This window comes from Sebastes umbrosus, chromosome 22, assembly GCF_015220745.1.
Source record: "Sebastes umbrosus isolate fSebUmb1 chromosome 22, fSebUmb1.pri, whole genome shotgun sequence".
In the NCBI taxonomy this organism is placed as follows: domain Eukaryota; kingdom Metazoa; phylum Chordata; class Actinopteri; order Perciformes; family Sebastidae; genus Sebastes; species Sebastes umbrosus.
In genome coordinates this window covers 6,388,154-6,407,854 of record NC_051290.1, presented here as the reverse complement: position 1 = coordinate 6,407,854, position 19,701 = coordinate 6,388,154, and the positions used below count along the sequence as shown (strand labels likewise).

The following is a 19,701-nucleotide window of genomic DNA, read 5'->3' as shown; positions in this document are numbered from 1 at the left end:
CTGTAAAATGAGAAAGTCTTCGACCCGGCAGCCATGTTGAGATCAAGTTCAGGAAATACCAAGCACCGCCCACCAGCCGGAGCAACCTTTCTCATTTTACAGGTCTCATCAGAGCTGCCTAGTTTGACCGTTTGATCGGAGGTGGCGAGTGATTGACAGCTGCCTCCGTTGAATGAACAGCCAATAGGAACGCTCTCTCTCTCTCTGAAATGACCTGTGATTGGCCAAAGTCTTTCATCACGGGCTAGATTTTTTAAAGCCTGAAAACAGAGTCATGAGGAGGTTCAGAAGTCTAGTTATGGCTCAGAAAACTTGAATTACAATATGCTGAAAGGTTATTATGGATTTCTTTGCCCAATGATGCCAAAAATGTTCTGCCTACTGCCACTTTAATGTGTCTAAAATCTAATTTTATAAAACAAAAAGATTAAATGTATCATTTTTATTGTATTTTTCTCTGAATATACTGACTTTTAAAGACTTCATAACTTGATTCTATGCTGACACAGTGAGCGTGTATATATAAATATGTGTTTGCAGGCACATGTGGGTAACAAGTCCTGTGCCCCCTCCCCCTGTTATTTTCCACTTCGGTGAAAACACTTTGTGCATGGCCTAAAGCGAAAGCCACAGAAAGACTGGCCCTCAGCTCTCTGCAAATAAAACCACATGCATCAACAACTGCACAACTTTCTCACAAAAGCTTCACTACTGTCTCTTAAAATGTGACGGTATCTCTGTTGTACATGCAGGAATGCATTAAGTAAGAATCCCATCAGCAGTTTCGCCATCACTTCTCAAAATGTCACTTTCTATACCGACGACACCGACCAATTTCCTCACACTCATTTCGCTCTTTATACATCAGCTCCCTGCTTGCAGAAAAACTGCCTCATGCAGCCTCATGCTTGCACAGCCAGAAGACAGTTTCTTCCTCATTAAACTGAGTTGATGTTGTAAAACTGTTGAAGTATTTTTTTTGTTTTGTAAACATGCATTAGCATAAAGCAAGCATATTTGCCCACTCACATGTTGATAAGAGTATTAAATACTTGACAAATCTCCCTTCAAGGTACATTTTGAATAGATAAAAATAACAATTAACAATGGTCAATCATGAGATTAACCATGGTTAAATATTTTAATTGATTGACATCAAACATTTGGGTACATCCCTAGTTTTTTTGCATCTTAATTGCTCCGTTTATTTGGCAAAATCTTTCTATCACCTTGCCTTTTTGGACACAGATGACTGTCTGACAGAGGGGAGGAGTGAGTGAGGTACACAACACTTGTTGACAGGAAGAGACAGACAGCAATGGTGTCCGAGCGCAACTGAGGTGAAATATGCGAAGTCAGAAATCTGTAATAAAAAAAAATAAATAAAAAAAAGTAAGTACAGTTAACGGTTTGCCTACCTAGCCTTGGTCATAAAGAAAAAAGTAATACAATCTTTGGCTAGATGTTCTGGAACAACAGAGTGTAGATGCTAACCAGCAGGCAAAAATAGAAACAGTTAAGTCTCAACCACAGGAAGACTGGTTTTCAGAGATAACCACAGACATCAAAGGCCTCGCAGCTGCTTAATAAGTTTCCATCAACCTCTTCTGACACCGTTTCACTGCTGCACTCATCACTCAAATGGACTAATTCACCTTCACAAGACATGTCTTTCAATATCTGCTTTCAGAATTGTGAAATGTACAAACTCACAACCTTTATGAGAGCATTTAAATGGTAAATGGACTTGCATTTATATAGCGCCTTTCTAGTCTTCCGACCACTACATGTCAACATTCACACATACATTCATACACTGATACACTGCAGAGGCTGCCATGCAAGGTGCCAACCTGCTGCTGCAACACAGTCTCACGGCATCTATTTGATTCGAGTAAATAGACACAAATTTCCCTTTAATATCGTAGCGCTCATTTTCTTCCTCGATATATCTTTGTATATCATTGCATTTGATGTACTTTGGTGTGAAGATATTTATCATGACATAACATTTTCTGAAAAATAACTTTTCGTCAATACTCATTTTCGACTTTAAACACAGGAGTATTTATTAGGTGGCAATCTGAACCACTTGCCAGGAGTCGTGTCTAAAAGGTAACCTGCAAAAATCTGATCTGAGGTCTGTAAAGATTTCTCGCAAGACTCGCTGCCCGACGACCTATCCCAACCTTAACTATTAGAGATCAATGCCTAACCTTAACTATTCGAAGTCAATGCCTAACCTTAACTATTCAAAGTCAATGCCTAACCTTAACTATTCGAAGTCAATGCCTAACCTTAACTATTCAAAGTCAATGCCTAACCTTAGCTATTCGAGGCCAATGCCTAACCATAGCTATTAGAGGTCAATGCCTAACCTTAACTATTGGAGATCAATGCCTAACCTTAGCTATTAGAGGTCAATGCCTAACCATAGGTATTAGAGGTCAATGCCTAACCTTAGCTGTTAGAGGTCGATGCCTAACCTTAGCTATTAAAGGCCAATGCCTAACCTTAACTATTCGAAGTCAATGCCTAACCTTAGCTATTCGAGGTCAATGCCTAACCTTAACTATTTGAGGTCAATGCCTAACCTTAACTATTCAAGGTCAATGCCTAACCTTAGCTATTAGAGATCAATGCCTAACCTTAACTATTCGAGGTCAATGCCTAACCTTAACTATGCAAGGTCAATGCCTAACCTTAGCTATTCGAGGTCAATGCCTAACCTTAACTATTCAAGGTCAATGCCTAACCTTAACTATTCGAAGTCAATGCCTAACCTTAACTATTCGAAGTCAATGCCTAACCTTAGCTATTAGAGGTCAATGCCTAACCTTAGCTATTAGAGGTCAATGCCTAAGCTTAGCTATTCGAGGTCAATGCCTAACCTTAACTATTCAAGGTCAATGCCTTCTAGACACAACCGTGTAATGGATGGACAATAATAAGTAATCACCAGTCCTAGAACAACAATAAATACCACAATTAAATTTGGGCTGCACTCTCCAATTGCAGAATATATTCCTCAGTTTTGCTTGCTGAGCGCTGATGTTGCAATGGAACAACCAATTGACTTTTACTTTTTGGCAATAAACGTTCTTTGTCCATGGGGACACGACAGGTTCCTTACGATATCACAGCCACAATGTGTGGCAGCTAGTTTCAGGGCAACAGATGGACTACGCTTGCAATATTTCATCTTGGTTTAACTCTACAGCACATATTCCCATCAGTGGGAGATAATATCCTCCATCTAAACGCTGCCAGGCATTAACATGTTAACTTTCAACTGTCGAGAGGCTCTAAAGCATTATGTTTTCTGACACCTCTCAACCATCTCATGAGGTTGTGTGCATCATTTTCTTCCTCAATATATCTTTGTATAGCATTGCATTTTATGTACTTTGGTGTGAAGATATTTATTGTGATAGAGCATTTCCTGAAAAATAACTTTGCGTCAACACTCATTTTCCTGAAAGCATGTTTGAGGTCAGTTTGTTCAACAGTATAAGCACAAAAAAAAAAAAAAACGCCCCGCCTCTTTACTTTGAAAGCACCCTGACTGGAGCACAGTTCAGTTACGGACACTGCAGAGCTTCAGTCACACGCACCATGAAGATATTCACCTTGATAACAGCTTTAGCTCTCTGCAGCTTTAGTGAGTACAACTGCATCTATAACTTTTGTAACTTTAACCCACCAGATTGGAAACTATTCACTTATTAAAATGTTTATTTAAAGGAATCTTGCATGTCCCTTTTGTTTATTGAGAGTAAATCTGCTGTGTGTTTCAGGCTGGATCTCTGTCTCAGGTTCTGAGTCTCAGACTGTGGAGTTTAAGACTCTTGAAGAAGTCACACTGACGTGCTCCAACATGTCCAGCTATGGATCGATGACATCGTGGGTCAGACTGGTGGACGGAACCAAGGCCAGCTGTATCACTGTTATGTTCGACGCTAAGAGCGATGTTAAATACTGTGATGGAGTTCAAAATTGGAAATTTGAAATGAGCTCCAACACCTCCACTCTCTTTCTCAAAATCAAACACGTGGATTTATCTGACTCTGGACAGTATTTCTGTGGATTTTACTCAAGTGGCCATCCAACTTTCAGTGAAATATATACATTAAATATTAAAGGTAAGGTGATTCTAAAGTATTTTGGTTTAGTTAAGTCCTGCTTATACTGCAAAATAATTAATAAGTTAATGTTAAGAATAAGAATTTTCGTAAAACAACATCATGTATCCAAGACATTTGTAATTTTGATGTGATTCTGCCAAATCAGAGACTGATCTCTTCATCAATGAGACACATGATGACGTAGACAGCCAATGCAGCCAGTGTGAAAGTAAGACTCTCCTAAAGATTTCTATCATTGTGCAGATTATCAAAAGTTTGAGGGTAAAACAGTTCAGCTAAATTCAGTTTGGTCCATTTTAATTTGAGCCAGATCTCAAGTCTCTATAGAGTCTAACTTGATGATCTTTCCTGTATAAGTGAGTGACGGAACAGCAAAGCTGACGAGTATGATCCTGGGCGGTCTGACTGTCTTCCTGGTAGCGGTCATCATCGGTCTGGTTGTTAAAGTCAGGAAGCTGCAGACAGGTACTGTTTCTGTTTGGTTTAGTTGCTGCTGTAAATTCTCTTCAAGTTTTGTCAAAATGCAAAACTGACCAGATGTTTTGTTTCTGTCTCTTAGCTGATGGAGAAGAACAGAATCCAGAGCAAAGAGAGGTGAATACAAAGTTATCCTTTACTTTAACAGCCGGGACTACAGTACATTGTATCGTCTAATATTAGCTTGTCCCTGAAATTATAAAGTATTTGTTTGTATGTATATAGTTGTATTGCGTATACTGTATATGGGCCGATAAGTAACAAGAAATTGCATGTTTGAGCTACTTTAGAGCAGTGATTCTCAAAGTGGGGTCCGTGGCTCTCTGTCGGGGGTCCACAAAATAATTAGCTATGAATAATAAAATTGTGCCGCATCATTAAAAAGTACATATCTACAGATGGGGACCATTTGCGCAAATAGAACAAGCATGCTGTTTCCATTTCTACCACCCACGTTAGCTTTGGGCCAATAGAAACAATCAATCTGTCATGAATCAGTCACTTCACTCAGAACGCAACGGACCGTTCCTGCAGCAGCTTAGCTTAGTTTATTAGCCAGCTAACTAGCTGGTGAGAATGGAGAAATACTTGACTCAGTCCACAAGTGACGCTTGGGAATTTAAATCGTGTCAAGTCACCACATTAAGTCTGTAAATACTTTTCTTACAGAATGTGGACTCTGATGAACTGAACTACGCAGCAGTGACATTTCAACCGAAAGCAAAAAGAAGACAGCCGGAGCCGAATGTTATTTATGCTGCTACCAGATAAGACTCAGGAGATAACTGGAGCTGATGCTGTAATAATATCAATATGTTTTGGAGCTTTTGTAGAGCTTGTTGGTGAGAGGAAGAACCACTCTTGCCAAAACATTTAATTTTGCAATAAAGATCCGATGCATGCAGAGCTTTCATTCTGAGCATTTCCTTTCTCTCAGTTCAAAGAATACATGTTTGGTGTTTGATGGAGGACGAGCCTGTCCAGAGTCTCTTATACTGAGGGCTTAGATGGAGGTCTGCAGCAGTGAGTGAGGAACACATCACTTGTTTAACAGGAAGAGGCAGTACAGTGTGGTCGGAGCACAACTGAGGTGAAAATCATGAGGCGTGTTAAAGGTTTCTAAAAATAAAATGTGGGTCAGACAATTCAAAACCTCAAGAGCAAGATAGAAGAACCATACAGTACATATAGTCCAAACAGAGTATTTTGATTGTGATACCATAACACGTGTGAAATGAATTAAAATGTATAAAAAATGGATTACCACTGGCAGGTAGGTAGACTGATATAGGTTGAGGTTCAGGAGGCTGGCGAGCAAAGGAACGAAGCAACGTTGACGATCTGGCAACTGACTGTGGAAAAGGGGGCTGGTATAAATACCTCCAGGGTGATTGAAGAATAGGACTCAGGTGAGCAGGTGGATGTGGGAGTCAGGTGGGAAAGTCTGAGGACATCTGGTGCTTATTTTCAGGTGCATACTTGTATTTGGAGTGTCTTGAACATGTTTACATGCTTTAATGTTCAAAAAACACTTTACTTTTCTCACACCGACTGTGCTGCACGGAACCTGCCTTATCCCCAAACTGCTCCGAAGGCTGTGCCATCGGTGTGAATTGAGATTAGATCCTGATGGGCAGGTTGGCACCTTGCATGCCAGCTTCTGCCGTCAGTGTATGAATGTGTGTGTGAATGCTGACATGTAGTGTAAAACGCTTACCACCGGACGCCATGTAAGCAGCTATTCTATTAGGTACTAAAAATATCTATATTTCTAAAAATCAATGACTTCATTCAGCTGTCATGGATACCAACAGCTTGTGCAGAACAAACAAACAAACATGACCAGCATCTGTAAAACATTTTGTATGCTAAATGCAGTACCTGTGAGGGTTTCTGGACAATATCTATCATTGTTCTGTGTTGTTAATTGATTTACAATAATAAATATATACATACATTTGCATAAAGCAAGCATATTTGCCCACTCCCAAACACAAATCCAAAACAGTGCATCCAGATATCGCAGCATCAAGCATAAAAATATTACATGACAGGTGTGTCACTTTGTTTTCTTGTCATATTTCATACAGTATGTCATACCAGAGCAGACTGTTACGGGTTAGGTGAGGATGCTTTCAATGACAGCTGTAGGAGTCGTGTTGTTTAAGCATCTACAACTCTTTGTGGCAACTTTTGTCTCAAATAGCGTCTGACACAGATATAACTTTGACTCTCCTACCACCAAACTTTCCTGTGAAGTCATATTTCAAAGTTTTTTGCATTGAGCAAATGTGAGCAGCAAGATGAAAAACAAACCCCGCCTCTCTAAACCCTTTTATAAGAGCTCAGCGGTACAAACTATCCCTGCAGTGACGCGATTAAACGCACAATGAGGAGCTTCACCTTGATAACAGCTTTACTTCTCTGCAGCCTCAGTAAGTACTGACACCAAACCATGTAACCAGTAACCCACCAGAATATGAACCGGCAAATTAGAACTGAATTTATTCTTGTTGTTGTTGTTGTCTTATTACAGTAACTGTTGCATTACAAGCTTAGGGTTGTTTGTTTCAGGCTCCGTCTCAGGTTCTGAGTCTCAGACTGTGGAGGTTCAGTCTGGTGATGAAGTCACACTGACGTGCAACAACATTGCCAGCGGTCAAACTCAGATGGACTGGTTCAGACTGATCAACAGAACCAAGCCCAGCTGCATCTCCTCTATGTACGGGTGTGATGGTAACGTTTCGTACTGTGTTGGATTTCAGAAAGAAAAATTTGAAATGAGCTCCAACAAGTCCACTGTCTTTCTTAAAATCAAGCGAGTGGATTTATCTGACTCTGGACTGTATTTCTGTGGATTCTACGTGAAAGCACATACTGTCATTGCCGATGCAACACATTTAATCGTTCAAGGTAAGGCTGTCATATTTACAGTACATCTCATATTTATTGCATTACAGCATAAAGACAAATAAGAAACCAATACGTGTCAAACATTTTAATTTTTTTTTAAAGGTGATGGTGAATCTGATGGTGAAGTGGATTTTAAGACTGAAAGTAAGATTCTCCTTTTTCATTGTGCAAGTTACCACCGAGCCAGTAATTTCAATCTTAACCACGTCTTTAAAAAATAGAGTCTAATTCTATCATTGTTCTTGTAGAGGAGTTTGATGTAACAGCAAACCTAATGAGTTTGATCCTGGGTGGTCTGACCGTTTCCCTCACCATAGTCGTCGTTGTTCTGGCTGTTAAAGTCAGGAAACTTCAGACAGGTACAGCAGATTTAGAATTTGTTACACATGATGGAAAAATCTAAAGCAAAGTATATGATCAGTAATAATGAACTAATCACACTTTCGTCTTTTGTCATTTAGCTGTGAATGAGGAGCCGCAGCCAGAAAGAAACAAGGTGAACTCACCATTAACTTAAATAAAACTGTGTTATGGTTTTAAAGTTGCATTTAAACACATGATATGTCTGTTAATGATCTTTGTCCTGAGTTTTAACAGTTGAGGTTCATTAACTTTAATTTAATATCAATCTAATTTTTTTGTGAAGAAAGAGTTTCCACCATGCCGTTACATACAGTTACAAAACTGTTATTTAAAAATGTTTAATATCACCAATCATTTTTAGTTCTGTTGATGAGCTTTTGTCATACAATCTGACCAATATCCTATTGTTTAAAGGACTTTCAATCAGTAAACAGAATTTTGGTCAAACTATGTATGTTTTAGCGTCAAAATGCTATTTTCCCAAGCCTTTCTAAAAAATTTTTCCCTTGTGACCTGACATATGTCTGCATGATGACGATGCTACATGTACAGTATATAAACATCCTTATGTTCAGTTATTAACATCACAAACAGTAAGTTAGATGGCGGTCAAGATAAGCAATATACTGCTTTGTGGACGCCACTTTAGTTTGGCGCCGAAAGTCACACAATAACACAAACAAACTAACCGATCGAGCAGCGATAGACCAGCAACTACTGTGATCTGCGAGGTAAAATTACTGTTTTTGTGAATGGAGTCTGGTGGCTTTGAAGAGAGCAATATAACGGCTTCAGTTTCCCGTCGGAAAGGGACTCCATTCAAGAAAACAGTCATTTTACCTTGCAGATCGTGGGAGCATACATACAACTCTTAAGGTTCCTAAATCCTATGTTTAAATGATTCCTTCGTGGAACAACCAACAAATACCGATTTTTGGAGGACTCAGCTGTGTGTGTGTGTGTGTGTGTGTGTGTGTGTGTGTGTGTGTGTGTGATACCGTATGTGACTCTAAATACTTTGAATTACAGAATATGGGCTCAGATGAACTGAACTACGCAGCTTTAAGTTTCCAGGCAAAGCCAAAAAGAAGCCGCAGGCCTGCACCTGAGAGAGAGATGGAGCCACATGTTGTGTACGCTGCCACCAGATAGACCCAGGAAGCAACAGAAACTCATGCTTTATGTCATTAATCTTATTAGTTGCTAGTCTAATTAGCTGTTTCTGGGGTGATTCAATTGAAAGAAATACATTTAAAATAATGTCTCTGTATTTTCTCGCTCATGATTCTTTCAGTTTCTCTCTCGTGTCTATATTTCTTATTTTTTTCTGAGAGGAAAAGAGTGTGCTTAATGTGTGATGGAGGACTCAGAAAGGACACCGATGACTTCAAACTTACTTGGTCTGTGGACGGAGGAGGGAGTGGCGTACACATCACTTGTTTGACAGGAAGAGACACAGAGTGGTCTGAGAACTACTGTGGTGAAAATCATGAGGCATTTGAAGTCAAAGCTCTGTGGAAACTATAAAAAGAAGGTGTGAAAAATTGTTTACGACAAAATGAAACTAGCTGCTGCACATGTATTTAGACCTTTTGGAGAAATAGTGGAGCAATAAAATAACAAACATTTTCAAAGGGGTCCCTTGACCTTTGACCTCCAGATTTGTGAATGTAAATGGGTTCTATGGGTACCCACGAGTCTCCCCTTTACATACATGCCCACTTTATGATAATCACATGCAGTTTGGGGGCAAGTCATAGTCAAGTCAGCACACTGACAGCTGTTGTTGCCTGTTGGGCTGCAGTTTGCCATGTTATGATTTGAGCACATTTTGTATGCTAAATGCAGTACCTGTGAGGGTTTCTGGACAATATTTGTCATTGTTCTGTGTTGTTAATTGATTTACAATAATAAATATATACATACATTTGCATAAAGCAGCATATTTTCCCACTCCCAAACACAAATCTAAAACAGTGCATCCGGACATCGCAGCATCAAGCATAAAAATATGACACGACAGGTGCGTCGCTTTGTTTTCTTGTCATATTTCATACAGTATGTCATACCAGAGCCGACTGTTATGGGTTAGGTGAGGATGCTTTCAATGACAGCTGTAGGAGTCGTGTTGTTTAAGCATCTACAATTCTTTGTGGCAACTTTTGTCTCAAATAGCGTCTGACACAGATATAACTTTGACTCTCCTACCACCAAACTTTCCTGTGAAGTCATATTTCAAAGTTTTTGCATTCGGCGAATGTGAGCAGCAAGATGAAAAACAAACCCCGCCTCTCTAAACCCTTTTATAAGAGCTCAGCGGTACAAACTATCCCTGCAGTGACGCAATTAAACGCACAATGAGGAGCTTCACCTTGATAACAGCTTTACTTCTCTGCAGCCTCAGTAAGTACTGACACCAAACCATGAAACCAGTAACCCACCAGAATATGAACTTGCAAATTAGAACTGAATTTATTCTTGTTGTTGTTGTTGTCTTATTACAGTAACTGTTGCATTACAAGCTTAGGGTTGTTTGTTTCAGGCTCCGTCTCAGGTTCTGAGTCTCAGACTGTGGAGGTTCAGTCTGGTGATGAAGTCACACTGACGTGCCCCAACATTACCAGATTTCAAACTCTGACGGACTGGTTCAGACTGATCAACAGAGCCAAGCCCAGCTGCATCTCCTCTATGTACAGGTCTGATGGTGAAGCTTCGTTCTGTGTTGGATATCAAAAAGAAAAATTTGAAATGAGCTCCAACATCTCCACTGTCTTTCTTAAAATCAAGCGAGTGAATATATCTGACTCTGGACTGTATTTCTGTGGAATCTACAAGGACCAACATACCGTCATTGTCAGTGCAACACATTTAATCGTTCAAGGTAAGACTGTCATATTTACATACATCTCACATTTTTTGCATTAAAACAGCATAAACACAAATAAGAAACCAATACGTGTCAAAACAAAAAAAATTTAAAGGTGATGGTGAATCTGATAGTGAAGTGGATTTTAAGACTGGAAGTAAGTTTCTCCTTTTTCATTGTGCAAGTTACCACCGAGCCAGTAATTTCAATCTTAACCACGTCTTTAAAAAATAAAATCTAATTCTATCATCGTTCTTGTAGAGGAGTTTGATGGAACGGCAAACCTAATGAGTTTGATCCTGGGTGGTCTGACCGTTTCCCTCACCATAGTCGTCGTTGTTCTGGCTGTTAAAGTCAGGAAACTTCAGACAGGTACAGCAGATTTACAATTTGTTACACACGATGGAAAAATCTAAAGCAAAGTATATGATCAGTAATAATGAACTAATCACACTTTCGTCTTTTGCCATTTAGCTGTGAATGAGGAGCCGCAGCCAGAAAGAAACAAGGTGAACTCACCATTAACTTAAATAAAACTGTGTTATGGTTTTAAAGTTGCATTTAAACACATGATATGTCTGTTAATGATCTTTGTCCCAAGTTTTAACAGTTGAGGGTTATTAACTTTAATCTCAATAAAAGAAAATTGTCAAGAAAGAGTTTCCACCATGCCGTTACATGCAGTTACAAAACTGTTATTTAAAATGTTTTAGTATAACCAATAAATTTTAGTTCTGTTGATGAGCTTTTGTCATACAATCTGGCCAATATCCTATTGTTTTAACAACTTTCTATCAGTAAACAGAATTTTGGTCAAACTATGTATGTTTTTGCGTCAAAATGCTATTTTCCCAAGCCCTTCAAAAAATGTTTTCCCATGCAACCTGACATATGTCTGCATGATGACGATGCTACACATACACATCCTTATGTTCAGTTATTAACATTACAAACAGTAACTTAGATGGCGGTCAAGCTAAGCAATGTACTGCTTTGTGAACGCCACTTTAGTTCTGCGCCGAAAGTCACACAATAACACAAACAAACGAACCGATCGATGCAGCGATAGACCAGCAGCTCCTGTGATCTGCGAGGTAAAATTACTGTTTTTGTGAATGGAGTCTGGTGGCTTTGAAGAGAGCAATATAACGGCTTCAGTTTCCCGTCGGAAAGTGCCGCCTGACGGCAATGTAAAGCGGTGAAAATATTCTAAATATACATTTAAACTGATATTGAATTTTTTAGGTGGCTAAAATAAATTTTTCTGCCGTTCCCGTCCACAGCTGCTTTACCTCGCCGTCAGGGAACTGAAGCCGTTATCTTTGCTCTCTTCAAAGCTACCAGACTCCATTCAAGAAAGATTTTTGTAAGACTCAGCTGTGTGTGTGTGTGTGTGTGTGCGTGTGTGTGTGCGTGTGTGTGTGATACCCTATGTGACTCTAAATACTTTGAATTACAGAATATGGACTCAGATGAACTGAACTACGCAGCTTTAAGTTTCCAGGCAAAGCCAAAAAGAAGCCGCAGGCCTGCACCTGAGAGAGAGATGGAGCCACATGTTGTGTACGCTGCCACCAGATAGACCCAGGAAGCAACAGAAACTCATGCTTTATGTCATTAATCTTATTAGTTGCTAGTCTAATTAGCTGTTCGTGGGGTGATTCAATGGAAAGAAATACATTTAAAATAATGTCTCTGTATTTTCTCGCTCATGATTCTTTCAGTTTCTCTCTCGTGTCTATATTTCTTATTTTTTTCTGAGAGGACAAGAGTGTGCTTAATGTGTGATGGAGGACTCAGAAAGGACACTGATGACTTCAAACTTACTTGGTCTGTGGACGGAGGAGGGAGCGGCGTACACATCACTTGTTTGACAGGAAGAGACACAGTGTGCTCTGAGAACTACTGTGGTGAAAGTCATGAGGCATTTGAAGTCAAAGCTCTGTGGAAACTATAAAAAGAACGTGTGAAAACTGGTACGACAAAATGAAACTAGCTGCTGTACATGTATTTAGACTTTTTGGAGAAATAGTGGAGGAATAAAATAACAAACATTAGCCAACCTGGGTTGTCAAACATTGTCTGAGTCAAATATAAAGTCTCCACCACAGGAAGTCTTCAGCAGTGACCACAAACATCAACAGAACTGATATTCTGACAAACAAGAATAACTATCCCTTAAAACATGTATACCAATCTCTTCTGACGTTGTTGAATCACTCCACTCCTCATCACTTCACACAAACTTATTTAACTGCTTTACTTCCTCACACACCACATCAACATCTGGATTCAAAACAGAGCAGCCCACAGGAGACCGGAGGCCTGTACTACGAAGCAGGATTTAGGGTTAGCGAGGTCACTTCAGGGTTAACCTTCAGGGTTTTCAGTCCTTACGACGGTGGTTCACTTCTTACCGGGATAGATCGCCATGGTAACTGATGTTGAACACCTAACCTGCTCCGGAGCAGGTTATGTTCCAGATAAGAGATCAAAAGCACCGCCTACTGACCAATCAGAGCTCGGTGCGCAGATCGTATGATAATATTACAGAAAGACGAAGAAGTTACAGTCATAATCCAGACTAAAAACAACACAGTTTAAACTGACAAATGCAGGAAGGACAGCTGGCTGTATGTTGTGGGTGTTTACCGCTTTAAATTATGTTTTTATATTTATTTTTTTACTTGTTATCAAGTCCGTTTCACACCGCCGGAGTCGGAGACGTAGCTGAAAGAGGGCTGAAATATTCATACACGCCACATTGGGCAAAATGAAGTGTATTCTATTCATCCATTATCCTCTGAAAGCTTTTTATAATATCACTGCCCCATCTAGCCGACTATATCTGACTTTTGAGTATTGGGTTAATTGAATAAGTCTGTTAATTTACGCATTCACACATCGGCAATTCTTTCTTTTGCCAGCTGTCCTTCCTGCATTTGGCAGCTTCAACTGTGTTACTTTTAGTCTGGATTATGTGTTTAACTTCTTCGTATTTGTCTAATATTATAGTTTGTAAAATGTGCCGCTCGAAGAAGGCTAAATAACGCTCCAAACATACATTAATTTTTGGCGAGGAAAAGCTGGCATTGCCATTTTCAAAGAGGTCCCTTGACCTTTGACCTCAAGATATGTGAATGAAAATGGGTTCTCTTTGTACCCACGAGCATCAAGCATAAAAATATGACGCGACAGGTGCGTCGCTTTGTTTTTCTTGTCATATTTCATACAGTATGTCATACCAGAGCAGACTGTTAAGGGTTAGGTGAGGATGCTTTCAATGACAGCTGTAGGAGTCGTGTTGTTTAAGTATCTACAATTCTTTGTGGCAACTTTTGTCTCAAATAGCGTCTGACACAGATATAACTTTGACTCTCCTACCACCAACCTTTCCTGTGAAGTCATATTTCAAAGTTTTTTGCATTGAGCAAATGTGAGCAGCAAGATGAAAAACAAACCCCGCCTCTCTAAACCCTTTTATAAGAGCTCAGCGGTACAAACTATCCCTGCAGTGACGCGGTTAAACGCACAATGAGGAGCTTCACCTTCATAACAGCTTTACTTCTCTGCAGCCTCAGTAAGTACTGACACCAAACCATGTAACCAGTAACCCACCAGAATATGAACTTGCAAATTAGAACTGAATTTATTCTTGTTGTTGTTGTTGTCTTATTACAGTAACTGTTGCATTACAAGCTTAGGGTTGTTTGTTTCAGGCTCCGTCTCAGGTTCTGAGTCTCAGACTGTGGAGGTTCAGTCTGGTGTTGAAGTCACACTGACGTGCACCAACATTACCAGAATTCCAGCTCAGACGGAGTGGTTCAGACTGAGCAACAGAACCAAGCCCAGCTGCATCTCCTCAAAGTACAAGTCTGATGATGAAGCTGCGTACTGTGTTGGATTTAAAAATGGATTTGAAATGAGCTCCAACAACTCCACTGTCTTTCTTAAAATCAAGCGAGTGGATTTATCTGACTCTGGACTGTATTTCTGTGGATTCTACGTGGACCAACATACCGTCATTGGCGATGCAACACTTTTAATTGTCCAAGGTAAGACTGTCATATTAACATACGTCTCACATTTATTGCAATAAAACAGCATAAAGACAAATAAGAAACCAATACGTGTCAAAAAATGTTTTTTTAAAGGTGATGGTGAATCTGATGGTGAAGTGGATTTTAAGACTGAAAGTAAGATTCTCCTTTTTCATTGTGCAAGTTACCACCGAGCCAGTAATTTCAATCTGAACCACGTCTTCAAAAAATAGAGTCTAATTCTATCATTGTTCTTGTAGAGGAGTTTGATGGAACGGCAAACCTAATGAGCTTGATCCTGGGTGGTCTGACCGTTTCCCTCACCATAGTCGTCGTTGTTCTGGCTGTTAAAGTCAGGAAACTTCAGACAGGTACAGCAGATTTACAATTTGTTATACATGATGGAAAAATCTAAAGCAAAGTATATGATCAGTAATAATGAACTAATCACACTTTTGTCTTTTGCCATTTAGCTGTGAATGAGGAGCCGCAGCCAGAAAGAAACAAGGTGAACTCACCATTAACTTAAATAAAACTGTGTTATGGTTTTAAAGTTGCATCGAAACACATGATATGTCTGTTAATGATCTTTGTCCTGGGCTTTAACAGTTGAGGTTCATTAACTTTAATTTAATTTATTTGTAAACAAAAACTAGTTTTAATATGGTGTAAAAGTAATATGTATATGAAACAATTCAATTTGAAATAATGTCAAATTATAATTGAATTAGCTCATTTTATGTATTTCAACATTGGAATCACAGTTGTAGGATACAAAGAAAAGTTGTGTTTGGACCCATAAAATGCTTCATATATTTGATTAAATTACATTATTAGTAATTATTTGTTATGTCAAGATGGATAATAACACTATATTTATCAAGCATTGCACTGCAAAGTTTAACATAAATCCAGAATTCATTGCTGGGACTTAAAAATGCCTGTATTTGCAGAAACACTCAGTTACAACGTGTGAGATACAGTATGTGACCCTAAAAAACACTTTATTGATTTACAGAATCTGGGCTCTGATGAGCTGAACTCTGCAGCGCTGAGGTTCCTTCCGGAGACAATAAGGAACAGGAGGCCTGCATCAGAGAGAGAAGTGGAGACTCGTGTTGTTTATGCTGCCAGCAGATAGACTCCGGAAGACACTGTATTGAGGCGTTAATGCAAATTTGTTTTAACACCACTAATTTCTTTAACGTTTTAACGCAATCGATCTTTTGGAGGTTGCAGCGGGCTCAGTTTTTACAGCTACAGAGCTATGAAAGAAGATACTGATATCATTAGAAACTAGAAACCTAATGAATCCATCAGTATCAACCATGTCATACTAGCTTGTCATGAAGGAGGCTAAATAACGCTCCAAACTAGTGCTAAATTTTAGCGAGGAAAAACTGGCACGGACATTTTCAAAGGGGTCCCTTGACCTCTGACCTCAAGACATGTGAATAGTCATAGTCAAGTCAGCACACTGACGGCTGTTGTTGCCTGTTGGGCTGCAGTTTGCCATGTTATGATTTGAGTGTATTTGTTATGCTAAATGCAGTACCTGTGAGGGTTTCTGGACTATATTTATCATTGTTTTGTGTTGTTAATTGATTTCCAATAATAAATATATACATACATTTACATAAAGCAGCATATTTGTCCACTCCCATGTTGATAAGAGTATTAAATACTTGACAAATCTCCCTTTAATTTGGTTAATTTGTGATTAATCACGATGAAGAATCATGCAATTAAATATTGTAATCGATTGACAGCCCTATAGAACAGATGCTTTATCTTATTAATACTGCCAGAGTCCGTGGCTGGTATTTTGTTTAATAAAGTTCTTATACTCATGGTCAGTTGCATCCCTCTTTCTTTCTGTCTCTCTCTCTCTCTGCAAAAAGTCTCCATCTTTCTTATTTTGTCTGCCTCCCATCTTCATCAAGCATCAAATATGTTTGATGAGGAGGAGCCACAAGGGACACTGATGATGGTGAAGTCAAGACTTAGGCGCTGTTCACACCTGGTATTAACATGCGTCCTCAGTGATCGGATCACAAGTGGACAGCTCTAAATACAGGTGTGAACACACCCAAGACGCATTGAGGACGCATTGAGATCTGATCTTTGTATTGAAGTCACATTTCAAAGTTTTTTCATTCGGCAAATGTGAGCAGCAAGATGAAAAACAAACCCCGCCTCTCTAAACCCTTTTATAAGAGCTCAGCGGTACAAACTATCCCTGCAGTGACGCGATTGAACGCACAATGAGGAGCTTCACCTTAACAGCTTTACTTCTCTGCAGCCTCAGTAAGTACTAACATCAAACCATGTAACCAGTAACCCACCAGAATATAAACTTGCAATTTAGAACTGAATGTATTCTTGTTGTTGTTGTTGTCTTATTACAGTAACTGTTGCATTACAAGCTTAGGGTTGTTTGTTTCAGTTTCCGTCTCAGGTTCTGAGTCTCAGACTGTGGAGGTTCAGTCTGGTGATGAAGTCACACTGACGTGCCCCAACATTTTCAAAATTCCAACTCGTAAGGAGTGGTTCAGACTGATCAACAGAACCAAGCCCAGCTGCATTTCCTCTATGTACGGGGTTTATGGTGAAGCTTTGCTCTGTGATGGATTTCAAAAAGAAAAATTTGAAATGAGCTCCAACAACTCCACTGTCTTTCTTAAAATCAAGCGAGTGGATTTATCTGACTCTGGACTGTATTTCTGTGGAATCTACAAGGACCAACATACCGTCATTGTCAGTGCAACACATTTAATCGTTCAAGGTAAGACTGTCATATTTACATACATCTCACATTTTTTGCATTAAAACAGCATAAAGACAAATAAGAAACCAATACGTGTCAAAACAAAAAAAATTTAAAGGTGATGGTGAATCTGATGGTGAAGTGGAATTTAAGACTGAAAGTAAGTTTCTCCTTTTTCATTGTGCAAGTTACCACCGAGCCAGTAATTTCAATCTTAACCACGTCTTCAAAAAATAGAGTCTAATTCTATCATTGTTCTTGTAGAGGAGAATGATGGATCAGCAAACCTAATGAGTTTGATCCTGGGTGGTCTGACCGTTTCCCTCACCATAGTCGTCGTTGTTCTGGCTGTTAAAGTCAGGAAACTTCAGACAGGTACAGCAGATTTACAATTTGTTACACATGATGGAAAAATCTAAAGCAAAGTATCTGATCAGTAATAATGAACTAATCACACTTTCGTCTTTTGCCATTTAGCTGTGAATGAGGAGCCACAGCCAGAAAGAAACAAGGTGAACTCACCATTAACTTAAATAAAACTGTGTTGTGGTTTTAAAGATGCATTTAAACACATGATATGTCTGTTAATGATCTTTGTCCCGAGTTTTAACAGTTGAGGTTCATTAACTTTAATTTAATCTCAATCTAATTTTTTTGTCAAGAAAGAGTTTCCACCATGCCGTTACATACAGTTACAAAACTGTTATTTAAAAATGTTTAATATCACCAATCATTTTTAGTTCTGTTGATGAGCTTTTGTCATACAATCTGGCCAATAACCTATTGTTTAAAGAACTTTCAATCAGTAAACAGAATTTTGGTCAAACTATGTATGTTTTAGCGTCAACATGCTATTTTCCCAAGCCCTTCTAAAAACTTTTTCCCATGCGACCTGACATATGTCTGCATGATGACGATGCTATATATACAGTATATATACATCCTTATGTTCAGTTATTAACATCACAAACAGTAACTTAGATGGCGGTCAAGCGAAGCAATGTACTGCTTTGTGAACGCCACTTTAGTTTGGCGCCGAAAGTCACACAATAACACAAACAAACTAACCGATCGAGCAGCGATAGACCAACAACTCTTGTGATCTGCGAGGTAAAATTACTGTTTTTGTGAATGGAGTCTGGTGGCTTTGAAGAGAGCAATATAACGGCTTCAGCTTCCCGTCGGAAAGGGACTCCATTCAAGAAAACAGTCATTTTACCTTGCAGATCGTGAGAGCATACATACAACTCCTAAGGTTCCTAAATCCTATGTTTAAATGATTCCTTTGTGGAACAACCCACAAATACAGATTTTCGGAAGACTCAGTTGTGTGTGTGTGTGTGTGTGTGTGTGTGTGTTTGTGATACCCTATGTGACTCTAACTACTCTGAATTACAGAATCTGGGCTCAGATGAACTGAACTATGCAGCTCTAAGTTTCCAGGCAAAGCCAAAAAGAAGCCGCAGGCCTGCACCTGAGAGAGAGATGGAGCCACATGTTGTGTACGCTGCCACCAGATAGACCCAGGAAGCAACAGAAACTCATGCTTTATGTCATTAATCTTATTAGTTGCTAGTCTAATTAGCTGTTCGTGGGGTGATTCAATTGAAAGAAATACATTTAAAATAATGTCTCTGTATTTTCTCGCTCATGATTCTTTCAGTTTCTCTCTCGTGTCTATATTTCTTATTTTTTTCTGAGAGGAAAAGAGTGTGCTTAATGTGTGATGGAGGACTCAGAAAGGACACTGATGACTTCAAACTTACTTGGTCTGTGGACGGAGGAGGGAGTGGCGTACACATCACTTGTTTGACAGGAAGAGACACAGTGTGGTCTGAGAACTACTGTGGTGAAAATCATCAGGCATTTGAAGTCAAAGCTCTGTGGAAACTATAAAAAGAAGGTGTGAAAAATTGTTTACGACAAAATGAAACTAGCTGCTGCACATGTATTTAGACCTTTTGGAGAAATAGTGGAGCAATAAAATAACAAACATTTTCAAAGGGGTCTCTTGACCTTTGAGCTCCAGATTTGTGAATGAAAATGGGTTCTCTTTGTACCCACGAGTCTCCCCTTTACAGACATGCCCACTTTATGATAATCACATGCAGTTTGGGGACAAGTCATAGT

At 39.2% G+C, this 19,701-nt stretch overlaps 4 protein-coding genes across 6 annotated transcripts in view; all 4 read left to right on the top strand.

The window, feature by feature from the left end:
• LOC119481567 overlaps positions 1-19,701 on the top strand; it is a 58,939-nt gene that overhangs the window by 7,104 nt on the left and 32,134 nt on the right. Inside the window, exons 1-6 of one of the 3 annotated variants that reach the window (XM_037758664.1) lie at positions 6,967-7,057; positions 7,197-7,535; positions 7,638-7,679; positions 11,026-11,136; positions 11,239-11,273; positions 12,224-12,792. The exons of 1 other annotated variant lie outside the window; for it this stretch is intronic. In XM_037758664.1, the coding sequence (XP_037614592.1) occupies positions 7,012-7,057; positions 7,197-7,535; positions 7,638-7,679; positions 11,026-11,136; positions 11,239-11,273; positions 12,224-12,346 (696 nt within the window). In that variant the 5' untranslated portion in view covers positions 6,967-7,011 and the 3' untranslated portion in view covers positions 12,347-12,792. Of the gene's footprint in view, positions 1-6,966; positions 7,058-7,196; positions 7,536-7,637; positions 7,680-11,025; positions 11,137-11,238; positions 11,274-12,223; positions 12,793-19,701 lie in introns of those variants that run through there. One more of the 3 variants, XM_037758665.1, reaches the window with a different exon arrangement.
• LOC119481571 lies at positions 2,808-5,505 on the top strand. The gene is made up of 6 exons (XM_037758669.1): positions 2,808-3,661; positions 3,798-4,142; positions 4,291-4,353; positions 4,503-4,610; positions 4,705-4,739; positions 5,292-5,505. The coding sequence occupies exons 1-6, from the start codon at positions 3,484-3,486 to the stop codon at positions 5,391-5,393; spliced, it is 831 nt and encodes a 276-aa protein (XP_037614597.1). The 5' UTR covers positions 2,808-3,483; the 3' UTR covers positions 5,394-5,505.
• LOC119481583 lies at positions 14,299-16,173 on the top strand. The gene is made up of 6 exons (XM_037758688.1): positions 14,299-14,344; positions 14,484-14,819; positions 14,919-14,960; positions 15,065-15,175; positions 15,278-15,312; positions 15,823-16,173. The coding sequence occupies exons 1-6, from the start codon at positions 14,299-14,301 to the stop codon at positions 15,943-15,945; spliced, it is 693 nt and encodes a 230-aa protein (XP_037614616.1). The 3' UTR covers positions 15,946-16,173.
• LOC119481592 lies at positions 17,069-19,557 on the top strand. Its single transcript, XM_037758695.1, has 5 exons — positions 17,069-17,111; positions 17,251-17,589; positions 17,836-17,946; positions 18,049-18,083; positions 18,970-19,557. The coding sequence occupies exons 1-5, from the start codon at positions 17,069-17,071 to the stop codon at positions 19,090-19,092; spliced, it is 651 nt and encodes a 216-aa protein (XP_037614623.1). The 3' UTR covers positions 19,093-19,557.

Bases quoted from the DNA above. Each gene is read 5' to 3' on its own strand.
- LOC119481571 (XM_037758669.1), top strand. From the start codon at position 3,484: ATGTTTGAGGTCAGTTTGTTCAACAGTATAAGCACAAAAAAAAAAAAA. The intron at 3,662-3,797 runs GTGAGTACAACT...TGTGTGTTTCAG, and splicing joins TTTAGCTCTCTGCAGCTTTA to GCTGGATCTCTGTCTCAGGT. The intron at 4,354-4,502 runs GTAAGACTCTCC...TTCCTGTATAAG, and splicing joins CCAATGCAGCCAGTGTGAAA to TGAGTGACGGAACAGCAAAG.
- LOC119481583 (XM_037758688.1), top strand. From the start codon at position 14,299: ATGAGGAGCTTCACCTTCATAACAGCTTTACTTCTCTGCAGCCTCA. The intron at 15,176-15,277 runs GTACAGCAGATT...TTTGCCATTTAG, and splicing joins AGTCAGGAAACTTCAGACAG to CTGTGAATGAGGAGCCGCAG. The intron at 15,313-15,822 runs GTGAACTCACCA...ATTGATTTACAG, and splicing joins CGCAGCCAGAAAGAAACAAG to AATCTGGGCTCTGATGAGCT.
- LOC119481592 (XM_037758695.1), top strand. From the start codon at position 17,069: ATGAGGAGCTTCACCTTAACAGCTTTACTTCTCTGCAGCCTCA. The intron at 17,112-17,250 runs GTAAGTACTAAC...TGTTTGTTTCAG, and splicing joins TTTACTTCTCTGCAGCCTCA to TTTCCGTCTCAGGTTCTGAG. The intron at 18,084-18,969 runs GTGAACTCACCA...TCTGAATTACAG, and splicing joins CACAGCCAGAAAGAAACAAG to AATCTGGGCTCAGATGAACT.